At 36.8% G+C, this 15,406-nt stretch overlaps 1 protein-coding gene across 2 annotated transcripts in view; it reads left to right on the top strand.

Annotated features, from left to right (window-relative positions):
- The window catches only part of lmbrd1 (LMBR1 domain containing 1), a 58,374-nt gene that overhangs the window by 19,312 nt on the left and 23,656 nt on the right, over positions 1-15,406 (top strand). For both annotated transcript variants that reach the window (XR_004021093.1, XM_030747793.1), the window contains exons 6-8: positions 3,273-3,361; positions 9,954-10,027; positions 15,092-15,217. Coding sequence is in view for 1 of the 2 variants with exons in the window: in XM_030747793.1 (XP_030603653.1) it covers positions 3,273-3,361; positions 9,954-10,027; positions 15,092-15,217 (289 nt within the window). In the remaining variant the exon portion in view is untranslated. The remainder of the gene's footprint in view (positions 1-3,272; positions 3,362-9,953; positions 10,028-15,091; positions 15,218-15,406) is intronic.

Here is a 15,406-nt window from a genome sequence, read left to right as displayed (position 1 = left end):
TTTGACTACAAATTACTTAATTCATTGGGTTTTCTTTCTAGTCTTTCCATACTTGTTTTCTGTATTAAATAATACTAACACTTCTGCAATGTAAATATTAACACTTTTTAAAAACCCAGGCTTTCACCTTGATGTTAAGGTGCCTTCAAAGAAAAAGGCCCATTTGACTTTATTTTTCTTTGAAATCAGAGTAACTGAAGACAAGCTTTGTCAGAGGAACAGAGAGCTAGGTTTTTATAACTAAGACATCTTGTCAAACTTATTTTTTTAGAATTACATTTTAAGTGGTGACCAGAGACTATTACATGGGTGATCAAAGATGAGGGCTTCTGAATTCTGCAACAAGAGGGCAAAGGTTACTGCTCCAGAAATAGTGAAACACAACACTAAAGCTTGGAAAGTAATTTTGATAAATAGTCCAATACAAGAATAACTCTACCAAGTATTTCTCATCTGATGAATAAAAGAAGGAAGCATAAAAACCTTTATGTAGATATAGTTGTGAAGAGTTGGGTAAGATAAAGGGTGCTTTTCTTCTTCTTTTTTCTAAAAAGAAAAATGATACATAATATGACCAAAGGGAAATGTATTCACTTAACATGAAAAAGATAAAGTACAAGTGTGGATCCTAGCTGAGATCCATATGTCATCAGAAGAGAACTTTAGAAATCTTGGCCCCATTTCACAAAGATACTTCAGATTTAGTCTTTAGTTTTTGCGTTAGACCAGTCTTAATTTTGCTAAAAGATTAGGTTGATAAAATATTTTTAAAAAAAGACCATCTTTAAAGTGGAAAAAATAAAATAGACACTTTACTCTCAGTCTCAAGCCTAAGGTTGATGTTACCATGGTAACACTGAGTGACATCTACTTTAACTAGTGACAATGGACAACAAAAAAGGGAAAAGTGGATCTGCTCTTGAGCCTTGCTAACATTTGAAGACGTCAATGAGAAAGGAATCAGTTTTTAGAGAGTGCAGTAACACACTGTTAATAGCAGTGTCAGACATTAACCAAGGTCACTATCTTGTGCCTGGGTGAAGAATTCAAAGTACAGAGCTATGCCACATAAAGAAACCACGGCATCCAAGCTGTGGTACAGGTTTGCAGAGCGTTAAATTTTATAAAAGTTTCCTCCACTGTTTATGCCGTTTACTGCCACTGTTTTTTTTTTTTTTTTTTCAGGTCATATTTTTGTTGTTGTTATTCTTACTCTCTTCATTTAATTTTAAATGTCCTTGTAACTGTTGAATTCTTACAAGAAAAATATTTTTCTGCTGGGGTAAACAAGAGTTATGTGGTTAGATACTGTCACTCGTTCTGCCATTTCTTCCTTGAAAACAAAAGTCTTCCTTTACTCAGAATTAATTGTACTACAGTGCTTTTGAAGGTGGTAAATGGCTGAACTGCTTAATGTGAATTTAGACAACTGTCTGAACTCTGACTATATGGTTCATCTAAAGCCTTAGTCACACTTGTCTAGAGACCGGTTGGCGACCCACAGCAATGACCGGTTGCTAGGGAAGTTTACTGGCTGTCGGTAGGTGTTGCAAGGGTTTTGCACCAAAAACCTCTTGATGATTGCTTTGATGGCTAGCAGACTGCCGTGGTCAACCTTGGTTTGCATGAAAGACGCCACTTGTCTACAGACAGGCATTATTTACTGGCCAAGGGGTAGTGAAACTGGAAAAAGTACAAAACAGAGAATAAAAGTTGTGACTTACTGCCATACCATATTTCAAAAGGCACAGCTTTTGATTGAAGGCAAGCAGTTTCCTTTTCTGGTTTGCTTCACACTTTTCACAGGGAAATGTTTACAGACAAGGTGGCATCTTCCATGCAAATTGCTACAGAATTATGCAGAACTGTATACCTTCTTGTGATCATTTTACCTAGCAACTGTAAGTAATCTCCACCAACCACTTGCCAACTGTTCGCATTTTTCCCTAATGACTGGTGTGTTGCTGACAGGTCTCTAGACCTGTGTGATTGTGTGATTTGGAGTTAAGCCATAGTGAAGGGGGGTCTTTGTGGAACCATTCCTGGAAGGCTTTTTTTTTTTTTTTTCCTTAAAGAGCTTTTGGGCAAACATTTTTTCTAACTTCTTAAAAGAAACCCCAACTCTGACTGTGTATATAGCCTGTTGCATTAACATTAATATCAGTACTCTCTGATCAGATTTTAAAAAAGCAAACAAAAACAGATCAATCTTAGTTTTCATAAAATGTTTACATCGCAATGTAGTATGAGTAGCATCAGATTGGTAGAATGTTCTTGGTCTTAACCTCTGGCCCCTCCAGATCAACATGCTTTCTGTTCATATTTTTTATTTTGAACCTAAGCATAATGTACCCAAGGAGGAAAACATGCCAAGTATTACTCAAAATGCACATCAAAATGAAGCTGATCAAAGAGGCGAGAGTGGGGCTTTTTAGTGTTTTTCTAAGCCAACCAAAAGTGAGAGGGGTTCTTTTTGTAAAGGATAAAGAGCTTCGCTTTCAGTTGTCAGCTGTTAGAGGTAAGCATATAGCTCAAACTACTGATTTACAATAAAAAAACAAAACATTTCCAGTAACAGTAATTTCAGTGATTATCATCCATTGCCATGATATACAGTACCAGCCAAATGTTTGGACACACCAACCTCAAACTTTTGACATTGACACTGTAGTCCTTGCGTACTTAGTTATGCAAATCAGTTTCATATTCAAATAGTCCATAATTACTGGCATAATTCATGGGGGACCCTATAGAAAAGCTCAAAAATTTGTGAAAAATTAGGGAATAAGAAAATCCTTAAAAAAAAAAAAAAAGCAAATGCTTTTTGCCCATTTTTTTTTTAAGTTGAGTATAATTAGTTCATATTATATGAAGGTTGTGTATATTTAGATATAGACTATTAAGCTAGAATTTGTAGGCATGCTTTCTTTATTAAAAAAAGGCTTTATTTGAACAATTTTTCTAGTAGAACTAGCAATAGTCTTTGTTTCTCTGGCTCTTCTCCTTTTCCCTTTTAGTGACAGCAATGGCCTCTCAGGTTTTAGCATGTGCTCTATGATGGAGAGATTAAAATAAGAAATGTCTTAATTTTTCTTTTTTATACTTTCCTTTTAACATATTGAATCTCTGTGTGGTTTGTAAAGAATATCTAACTATCCCTCTGAGTACAAAAGCTAAAAGTAAGCATTTTCTGTTCTGGGGACAGTGAGCCCAGAAGGAACCAAATTAATTTTATCTGACTTCTAAAAAATACTATTTTTTTATTGTTACAGAGCATTTGTTCCACTTGCGGCTCCACCTGGTCAGAATTCCACTCAGTGGGAGAAAGTACAGTACCTTTTCGAGGAACTTGGGAGTAGCCGTAAGTACCCATTCTTTAGAAACTGCCTACAGTTATGTGTAATTTAGGTCTTGTTTTAAAGCAGTTGTTCCCATGACTTATCATAGTGTTTGGTCTTTATTACTTGAAAGTGAACCTATTTCATTCATTGCACCACATCCTTAAGGCTTTCTTTTTTTCTACTATCAACTTATTATCAAGGTATCACAGTATCATTCTGACCTATATATTGATCACTCATTACTTTACTGTGTGACACCAGGTTTTGGTTTACCATTGTAAGTACAGTTAAAAACTTCCATATGATGGATAAGCCAAATGAGCAAGAAAAACAACGTGAAACATTTCCACATCTTTGGAGAAAAAGAATAGGAACAGGTTGTTACATCTTCATTGACTAGAAAATTATGTGGAAGCTGTGCAGATCTCATATCTTGTTTTAAATTTGATAGGCTAGCAAGTGTTTTTTTGGCTAATTATGGTGCATCTTTGAGAGTTTACTGGAACTAAAAGGTATCAAAGTTAAGGATGTCAAGAATTCAGTCTGAAATAATTAACATACCCACACGTGGCTCACTAGCTCTCCAGAAAAAACCTCATTCATGTAAAGTAATGTAAAATTGAACAACTTGCACCACAATATTGACCAAACTAATTATTTTGGTTTACATTAGAACTGCCAACATTCCCCTAGACCCCTTAGAATTGACAGACGGGGTCATTTTGACCCTGTTCTGCAACAGCAGCAGTAATGACAAAGAAGTCATTTTTTGAAAAAGTTAAGCTTGTAATTATAAGTAAATATTTGACAGAAATAAACATTTAAGATTAAGTTTTATGGGTTTTATTAGTTTATACAGATATTTTAGATAATTTCATATTTCTAGATTGCAAAGGTAAAATATATTTTAGAATACACTAATAAACAACGGTACAACAAACACTACAATAACTAACATATCTAAATTTAATTATTTTAGTACATTATGCCTACATTTTAAAATTGACCTCATAGTTGGCTACAACAAAATAATAATTTAATCAATACATTTTTCTAAATGTGGAACAGTGAAAGTTTGTCATCTGGCTCTACCTCACTAGACCTGCAGTCTCTTCCACACTGCTCCTCTTAAGTTTACAGCCCTTCAGCTCTGCTCCTCAGGCCTGAAACCCATCCAGTTTGGCTGATCTGTTCCGGATTTCACTCTTTGTTTGCTTGGATTATTACCTCCACACTGTGGACTCTCTGCTCAGTTCAACTATGGTTTCCCCGCTTCTCTGCACAGCCAGGAACCCGCCAGGTTCTCCACGCATTTCGTCACACACTCTGACCCGTTTTTCTCTGCTCTACCCTGGCTCGATATCGCATCTGTGACCTGTTCAACCCTGCAGTAATTATTCCTCTTTGATCTAACTACAGTCCCCTATATTTATTCACATCAGTCACATCTAGCTAACTCTGGCTCATGATATAGCAGCCTTCATATCAAAATGTGTGTAAACAATACATGTTACTAGACAACCAGACTGGTTGAGCTCAGCATTTTTACATGCATTTCTATGGGGTCAAAATTATATCCTCAGTGGATCTAGGTATAAGTGGTTGTATTTTTTTTCTCCCACACAAAATTCACTATATGAATAAACCCTTTTTTAAAAAGTCATGAAATAGGATATGAAATTTTATTTTGCATGATTTAATTTTTTTCTTTTAAATAAATGCCAATGAATCAAAATGACCCTCTTGGCTCTTCTACTCCTAATATATATTACAGCCTTCATTGTGATTTACAGTGGGGTTGTCTAGTAATCACTCACAAATAAATCTCTGTATTTATGTCACAGAAAGTGCCAAGATCAAGAACGCTGAGAAGTCAAGCTTTGAAAACAGATTGAAATACTGCCCTAAATAACTTGATGTTAAACCACTTTTTACCTGAGAAGCTATAAAATGTAATAAGAAATTGCTTTCTCAAGAAAATATCTTGTGTTGATGCCTAAGAACCCTATAAAAACTCCCTATTTGGGGATTTTCACTTGTTGAATGGAACAATGGCTGAGAATATACTCGTACTAAACACTGGCAAATGTGGACTCCTAATAGTCCTTTTGGCCTCTTGCCATTTGGGGATCAAGGAGGAAGTTGAACCATCTGCCTCTTTGCATAATAGTGGACCCCTACATGCTCTCCTAACCTTCCTCCTTTGGCACAGGGGGAAATTGCTCGGCTGCTGAGGAAATGTGAGGATCATCCCTTTTGTAATTCCCCATCTCTTCTCTCTCCAGATGGGAGGTTAATTGTGTAAAGAAAAGGCACTTTTACCGCATAACCCTCCTGACTGCTTTGCAACAACTGTGCATTAAAGCTGCTATATCTTTAATAGTTCCAGCATTACATTTGTTGCAGTGTTCAAGTGATACCTTAATGTTTCCCAGATCACTAGCCCTCGTGTTAGTATTCAAGACCATACAGTACCAACTTGTATTTTTGGCCATATCTCTAGAGAGAGTGCAGTGGGCGGTAGTCCAGCTTTAACTACTATGAGTACTTGAGCAGTATTCCTAACACTTAAATTGACTTTTTCCTACTTCTGCATTAAGAAAAGATATTATAAACTTAAGAGCTGCCCCTTGAAGTAGATGCTGCAAAGCATCACTTGAAGACTGTTAATTTGAATCAAATTCTTTGGGTTAAGCATTTGTTCATCATGACAAAAATGTGATACACTTGCAGTTAACTCTTAAAAGTTGACATCAGAGGTGGGCTGATACACTGTGGCTTTCATAGTGTCCCCCCCCTGTTTTGGCATGGAATGCACAAGAAATATGTTTAAACACATAGCATTTTCTAATCCCCCCAAAAATCCAAGAAGTCTTTCTTGATATTGAACATTGCAGACAAACACGGGGAAAAAACAAAAATCAAGGCACCACGTACAGCATTTACAAGCAACATTAATTTGTTCTTCATGCATATATAACAAGTTTGCCTGTATTCTGGGAAAAATGTTTGCCAGTATGCTTGAAAAATAAATCAAACATTACTTAACCTGAAATCACTTTGCTTTTCTCTCCCAGGCTTGTTCATACCACTTAATATCAAGTAAGACTGACCAAAATTTAAAAATATTACTTAAACCTATTACCTAGAGACAACAACTCTAATGATGTTTAATAACTTTCCCAACTTTATAAATGTTCACCTGCTGTTCTCTGGCAGTATGTGGTTGTTGTTGCAGTCATACAGTATACCTAGTCCCTTCCTTTGAACATACAACTGCTCCCTAGTTGCTTTTGATTACTCTGTCATTCCACAGAAGTAGGGTGCCAGGGCTAAAGGGGCTTCTTAATAAACACCTTTCTTTGTAAGTCTCATGCATGAATACAAGCCCGAAGGGCTATATATATGTGGAGTTGAGATAAGAGCTGCCTCATTCCATTTCTCTTGGAATCGAAGCTGTACAGATGTGGAAGCACCACCGATAAAAGACAATATTCCCTATGTTTAAGCCCCGGAAAATCTGCTCAAGAAACCAAGAAGACTGGCAGCAAACATCTATCCTTTGCTTTGTGTGGAGTTCATAAACAGAATGTTCTCTACACAGAACATGAAGCTATTGTCTATTTTACCAAGCTCACCACTAAACAAAGGCAGCAAATTTGCAATGAAACACTCGGGAGTAGGAGACCCGTATTCAAATGTTAATGTTAAGCCCAGCTGTCAGACTTCAAAGTTTTCCTTTTGCATACAATACAATAGGGAGCAGGTATATAATTTATCTCTATTTTCCACTTCTTTGTCCTGCTGCTTGTGAAATGCCTATAAAGGAAAGTGATAAATGATATAAACAGCACAAATTATACATGCCCTGAATACTGACTTAAAATTCCCATTCAAATGCCACTGTCAAGGAGAAAGGTAAGCGGAGAGCCACCTATGCCTGTGTTGACAGGTGGGCTGGGCATTATGAAGTTGCTGCTGAGAGGATGCGGGATAGCTATAGAGGGACAAATGTGTAGCTTTTTACTTGGAGCGCTATGACAGGTGGGATCCTGACAGGGGAGTGTAGCAATCAGTCTCTTCATCAATCCATGTCTTCTAACTCCAACTCTGACAGCTGGTGTGACACCTACTGTTGCCCTTGCCTGATGGGTGGTCCCCTTTCTGCCTCAATCAAAGGTGACACACATCAGCTCAACCACACATCAGCATTGAAGGACCCAGCTGTTAAAACACTGGCCATGATCAATGTATAAAATGACAATGATGACAAAAATGGTAAATAGATGTGTCTTTGGGAAAGGAACGTGTATTTGTTAAAAAGACACATTAAATCCAAGGTTATTCTCATCCAATCATATAACATTTATTGTTGATCTTTGGGTTTGAGGTGCTCACAACAGACTTATTTTAGAATGAATGTGCAGTACAAGCAGCAGATACTAAGATATTCTGACTTTTAATCAGTAGTGGTTCAAGCTCACACCAAACCCACTGTATTTTGCAGGGCTTTGAAAAAGTATTTGCCGCTTCCTGATTTATTTATTTTATTTGGCACACTTAAATGTTTAAGATCATCAAATAAAATGTAATATTAGAAAAAGACAACCTGAGTAAATACACAATGCAGTTTTTAAACAATTTCATTTATTAAGGGAAAAAAAGCTATTCAAACCTACCTGGCCCTATGTGGAAAAAGTAATTGCCCCTTAAACCTAAAAAGTGGTTGTGCCACCCCTGGTAGTAAGAACTACAATCAAGCATTTTTGAAAACTGGCTATCAGTCTTTCACATCACTGTGGATGAATTTTGGCCCACTCTTCTTTGTGGAATCGCTTTAATTCAGCCACATTGGAGGGTTTTTGAGCATGAACAGCCTGTTTAAGGTCATGCCAGAGTATCTTAATCAGATTTCATTCCAAACTTTGACTAGACTGCTCCGAATCCTTCAGTTGTTTCTTTTGAGCCACTCAGAGATGGACTTGCTGGTGTGTTTTAGATCATTGTCCAGCTGCATAAACCAAGTGAGCCTGAGCTTCAGAGCACAAACTGATGGCCAGATAATCTCCTTTAGGATTTTCTGGTAGAAAGCAGAATTCATGGTTCCATTAATTACAAGTAGTTCAGGTCCTGAAGCAGCAAAGCAGCTCCAGACCATCACACTACTACCACCATTTGACTGTTGGTATGATGTTCTTTTTATGCAATGCTGTGTTAGTTTTATGGCAGATGTAACATGACTCAAACCTTCCAAAAAGTTCATCTTTTGTACACACACAATATTTTCTTACAGTAGAAGTCTTGAGGATCATCAAGATGTTTTTTGCAAGCCTTTGTGCCCTTTTTGGTCAGCAGTGGTTTCCACTTTGGAACTCTCCCATGCCATTTTTGCCCAGTCTCTTTCTTATTGCCGAGTCATGAACTCTGACCTTAACTGAGGCAAGTGAGTCCTGCGGTTCTTTAGATGTTGTTTTGGATTCTTTTGTGACCTCCTGAATGTGTCATCAGAGCACTCTTGAAGTCATTTTGGCAGGGCAGCCACTCCTGGGAAGGTTCACCACTGTTCCAAGTTGTGGCTAATGGCTCTCACTGTAGTTTGCTCGAGTCTCAAAGCCTTGGAAATGGCTTTGTAACCCTTTCCAGACTGATACATGTCAATGACTTTGTTTCTCAGCTGTTTCTTTATGTTTCTTTATGGCATGGTGTTGCTTTTAACCTATTTCAATTTGTCAGACTTTTTAAGTGAGTTCTTTAAAGTCAATTTAAGTTCTTTAAATGAAATTCCTTTTAAGTGAGTTCTTGATTCAACAGATCTGGCAGTAATCAGGCTTGGGTGTGGCTAATGAAATTGTACTCAGCCGTCATGATTTGACAAGGGGTGCAATTACTTTTTCATACAGGGCCAGGTAGATTTGGATAGCTTTTTTTCCCCTTAATAAATAATGCCATCATTTAAAAACTGCATTTTGTATTTAGTCAGATTATCTGTCTAATATTAAATTTTGTTTGATGATCTGAAATGTGTGATAAATACACACAAAAAAACAAGAAATCGGTAAGGGGGCAAGTACTTTTTCACAGTACTGTATATATTTGTCATTGTTTTGCTGCACTCTCCTTACCTTTATCTTTCAAAATGTCAATTAAAACATCCAGTGTTTGTAATGGATACTTTAAAGTGAAATTTGTAATATCCAAAGATAACCTTTTGACATAACTCCTCATGTCAACCTAAAAAAAAAAATTGCGTTCTACGTAGCACTTTCTGGACCTTATTTGCCCAATCAGTGGCGGACCTCTAATATAGCCATAATATGTCTTGTGACCATCTTCCAGTTGCTGTGGATACTTTAAAAACCGCTCTGTAGACAACTGAAGAAAATGTTCAGAGCTTGTGGTATTTAATACATTCACCATAGTAGGTTTTGAATGCTTTGAACATTTCAATTACCAGCAAGACTCAACAAACAGCTGCCTGAAAAAACATTAAATCAATTAAAAAAGCAAAAATTGTAATCCTGATAGTTTGTACATGTTGTAAAGAGTCAGTTGATGTGTCTTTCAAAGGTCAGTGGTAGAACTCTAATGACTTAGTTGATTTTCCTCCTACAGATGGTCTTCCTGCTCTGTCTTTCTCCATCAGCTCCTTGACCTTGATTGGCATGCTGGCAGTGATCACTTACACGGTGAGTTGACAAGTGGTCAGTGTTATTTGTGTTTATGTGTTCATTGGAGCAACATACAGTTCATCTGCTTGGTAATTAAGCAGTCCTACAATGGGATGACTTCCAAAGCTTACCAGCCCTGCAGCTTTAGAGACTTTGTGCTTATTGAGACATGACAGACTGGCATTATAACATCTTTGGTTTGTCCTATGCATCCCACGTGATTCACTTAATGTTTAATGGATGATAATGGATGTTTTTAAAAATTTTTAGTAAGAAATTCTTTTGGCTGCGGTGCAGTTTTTGTGTGCAAATGGTTGACCCAGTGAGTGGCTTTTCAGTAATAGTAATGCCATGTGATTTTAAAGCTATGGCATTCAATTGCTCAATTCCTTAGACTGCTGTCTTTTCATCTGAGCACCTGAGACTTTTGCATGATGTATGGATCTTTCTCACAGCCTTATCAGCCACTTATCTGGTGTCTATATATATATATATATATATATATATATATATATATATATATATATATATATATATATATATATATATATATATGGATCTACCTCAGTTTTCATTAATATATGCCTGTATTTTGATTCCCTCACTATCATTTACCTGGATTTTTACCTGGATCACAAGATTTACTTATTAATATTGATTTTCATAGCCTTTGTTTTGGTAGCTAGACTGAGAATAATACCTGGAGGTTGTGGTTCTGGTGTTGGGGTGGGGGTGGGGTAACAGTGGTTAGTGCCTCCTGGGAAAAAATACAAAAACACTACTTAGGTATCACCTCAGGCATTGAGAACAAAAGTGACGGCAATCCCCAATCTATCGAGTTTCTGTTGAGCTCAGAGAATCCTATTTGACAAATTACACAACAATTTAATGTGGAACTCCTGATGAATAATACACAACCAAGTCAAGTAAGTTTTAGAGACAGAAAAAATCCATCTCATCTGGGAATGTATCCACTGTTCTCTCACCTTTGTGTAACAGTTCTCCAAAGAGTGGATAATTACCTAGTACAGTTTGAGGATGGAGCTGTGCTCAAATATGTTCTGGCCCATTCTGCTATGGATGAAATGCCCTAAGGAAATCAAAACACCTGGCGTGTCTTTGTTTTTGATGTTCCTTGTTTTGATAAAGTCTGTCAAAGAAATCAGGCTTTTAGGCGACAGCAATCCCTCCCTCTCTTATTGTCACAGCCTCAAAACAGAAACTTTTTTTTTTGTTAAATCTGACTTTGTACAATGTCCTTTTATCTGCTGTATCTCCTTTCTTCTCTAACTACAAGTGTGAAAACTGTTGTATGTGGCAACCTACCCGTATTTCCAAAGAACTGTCTGATTTATCATCTCTTGCTACTAAGCTCGATTAACTTAATGGAAGCAAGTGACAGGTTCCATAAGCAATGGAAATGTTGTCCATGACTTTTGTGCTAATTTATCACTACCCTTTGTGCAGAACTCGCCATGTACTCTTAATGCACATAGCTATGTGATGTAAACAATATATAGCACTGCAACCTGGTGCACTTAAAATTCATACACATTGAATTAAGGCTGTGCTGCTTTCTTTTTTGTGTACATAGAGGATTTATTATAAGCAACTTGAGCAGAACTCAACCAATGCTATTTACCTTTCTATAGGCAAAAAAGTTAATGGTCACTAATGACTTATTTAATTTGGTGTTTAATGGGTGTTCTTGCAAAGATATTGTCCTGTCAATACAGTAAATCAAATAGAGCTCAGAGAGATTATACTTTGAGATTGAATTCAGTAAATGTATTTATTTTTCTAATATGTTTTGCAAACATAGGTGCACTTGATAGGAACATAAACTATTTAAATCTCTATTTTAGAGTGTAATAAATAAGAAAATATAAAAAAAGGAATTTAAATACAAAAAAAAACAAAACTGTCTGCTCCCTGATTACTCTGTAATCTCCCATTCTGCTTCACTTCACCCAACAATATCACAACTGATGAGCAAAATTTCAAAGCTCATGCATCATGTGAGGTCCTTTGGCATCTTTTACTTCTTTTAAAAGCTTACCTAGCATATTGACTAATGACTGTCATGGATCTGTCTACTGTGGAGATCTCTTGCTCTTAAATTGAAAGCCAAAAAAAAATGCTGATACTGAACTAAATTTGGTTAATGTCTGGTAGTGTAATCATAGGCTCTGAGACTGACCAGGGCATAAGGTTCCCTGAGAAAATTGGAGCGGTATCTGTTACTCTAGAATTCCCTAACACCTTGAGGCTTGTTTTTATTTGAATTAAATTTTTATATTTTATATTTCATTTCCACCCATACACTTTTTAACTCAAGTTCAAAGTTTGTGACACTAGGATTGTGTTTTGAATAAAACATGGCATCACCACAGTGTGATGAGCCTTTAAAAAACTAAAATACTAAAGGAAATGGGAAAAAGTACATGAAATGAACATTATAAGGATAATATGTCTGTATTAAATTACTGTATTATGAACTTAATGTACTATATACCTGTTCAGCAGGCTGAAAGCCCAGACACTAATACCATAAAGCATGCGTGGAGGTACATAGGTTTTGGACTCCACAAATTGAAACCTCAATGTTAGCATGTTAGTATTATGGAGATACAGGTTTCCATATTTCAGTTAGAAGGTGGAGGCGCTAAGTTATCAGCTAATGCATATAAGCATTTTAACCATTTATGTACAAAATACCTGGCCTGTATTAATACTTTTTTTAACCAGTTAGTAGCGAGAGCTCATTCTGTTCTTCACCGAAGACTTTAACCAGCAGTTATACCTGTCTTTAACAGTGCAGTGTATCAAAATATCAGTATATTATTCTCTAATCAAAAAATTCTGTAGGTTTTGTATGTTGTTAGTGGATGCATATTATTGAATTTTAAGCTTAACTTCATGGTAAAGTTTAAAGAATAGTCTCCTGCTCCCAGGTTAGCATGATCAAAAGCAAATTCAAATTTCTCTCATTTATATAGTGCCAGTTAACAAAACAAACAAACAAAAAAACTTATCACAGGGTGGTTTCCATAGTAAGGTAAAGAACTTGCAGTACTGGAGAGGATGCCCAACAATCAGACAGTCCCCTAAGAGTGAGCACTTGGCGACGGTTGGAAGGAAGAAAATGTAGTGAACCACTGTCCTGGCAAGCTAGAAATACATTTCCATTAATCCTATTGATCAATGATCATTATTTTAAGGCTAGATACTCTCTTCTCAAAGTTCAACATTAACAACACTGGAGGGTGCAAGTCTGTTTTTTAACCCAGCATTAGCTCTCAATCCATTATGTTTATTGTATCTCTGATAAAATACTTTAATCAGACTGTTCAAAGAAATTAAGCAGTTCATTTAATGGAAAATAACATTATGACCTCTAATTATTTTTAGTGTAAACAGGCATGGTGGCAGTACTGTTCCGTTTCATGTTTGTGGAGATTATTTTGTTTTAACACCCATCTTATTAGTCAAGGGACCAAAAACCCTGAATATATTATTTCAGATGATTGGAATTATTGTTACACCAACTGCTATTTTGAGTAAAATTTTATGTTCTATTATTTTTTAACTGATAGAATTGAGAACTTGTGGGGGACATCCAGAACCATCCTCTCCTATATAGCTGCTCCACCAGAGGAAAGACAAACAAAGAGGCTTGTGTGGGAGACCTGTGCCCAACTACTTCTCCCTCTTCCCACTCAGCAGTCACATGACTGAATGATTTCAGCTAGTGACTTCCCCCTCAGCCAGCACACACTTCTGGAGTTGCATACACATTCCCAGCTCCCCTGCTGAGCTATTTCTGGTTATTATTGACCACGGTCGGTTTTAAAATAACTTTAATGAGCATGCATTATGATGTGTGAGCTAAAAATGTACACTGAAGCAGAGGGAAACCTTTTTTTTCTTTCTTTCTTTTCGTTTCTTTTATATTTCTCTCATGTAGTTGCACATTTGAGGGGAGGGGAATGTTTCTCTTGGGATCTGGGACAGGTTTTCCTTTTATGAGTGTGTTTGATATTCGGGACATGCTCTGGCCTTAAGAGCTCCATGATTCATTGCGAGAGGCGACATTCGCCCGTAGCAGAGATCCTCAACAGAGACTAATAATAGTGTAGCCTGACTTAGTATCCCATGCGGCTCTCTTAATGCTACCTAACACTCAAAAACTAGTAAAAGTTGTTTTAGAAAAATATGGACTGTGACATTTCCCCACATGAAAAATGGAAGACGGTGGGGGCAGCAGCTTTTGACAGGACTTCAAGGATCTTTGCACAGAATGGCCCTTTGTTTTACTATGAACTCATAAAATGGCACACTTCCAAGTTGATAAAAGTGAGACAGCACTGTGAAAGCATTGGCTTGTTGCTATTACTTTTATTTGTATTGATTGGTCTGTTTCCTGATATTAAAGATGTCCCTCATTTTTGATTAAAGTCCAGATATTCCTTCAGATGATTTAAGACCTCTGACAGATAAAAGCAGCCTTTGAAATTTGTGCACTAACCCTTTTCTCTTACTGTCTCTCTGTGTATGTGCTCACTGTTTATATGTTGTATCTCACTTTAACAATGAAGAAACAAAACAATGTATGTTGATTTATATTCAGGTGAAAATTGATTGCATCTTGATTTCCCTTCCTCAAATCTAGATGCATCTCCCTAAAATTATAATTCTAAAAATTTCATCATATCCTGGAGAGAGAGTAGTGCTGTCACATGGGGGCACTGTTAAGCTGTAAATGCATCAAAGTGATATAAGGCAGTGATATCCTCACAAAATGGTTGCAGCAAATTCTCCAATAAACCTCAGCACAATTATAGGTTCCACCATTTTAATCTTTTTTTCCCTCTACCAAAAATGACATAGCCTGGGAGGCCAGGAACTATATGATTTTCTCTATGTGCGTTTGCTTACCCTCATTTGACTGTTGTCATGTACCACATTGTGATGGGTTTGCCATCAGGCAGGAGTATGTGTGGGTGGATGCATGTGCCATATGTGCTGTCTCACTCTGACAATGATGTCTGATCATAATGGTAGTTTTGTGCTGTCTTCCAGGCATATGGTATGTCTGTTATGCCTTTGAATCTGATAAAAGGCACACGGAGTGTTAAGTATGAACGCCTGGAGAACACTGAGGACATTGATGATGTTGAGCATCAGATCGAAAAGCTGAAATCCAAGGTGAGTCTCATCAGAAGACAGAAAGCACATAGAAAAAAGACCTTAGGAGTCTAAAAGCATTAATTAGTTACACTTAAAGATTTACATTAATAAATATGAAATCAAATGCTGCTTTTTTTTACACTTTAATATGAGTCTGCAATCCCTCCTCTCTGTCTTTTACGTGCCCCTTTGTCTTTGCATGCTGTT

This window comes from Archocentrus centrarchus, chromosome 15, assembly GCF_007364275.1.
Source record: "Archocentrus centrarchus isolate MPI-CPG fArcCen1 chromosome 15, fArcCen1, whole genome shotgun sequence".
Lineage (NCBI taxonomy): Eukaryota > Metazoa > Chordata > Actinopteri > Cichliformes > Cichlidae > Archocentrus > Archocentrus centrarchus.
This window is presented reverse-complemented; position numbering and strand designations above follow the sequence as displayed.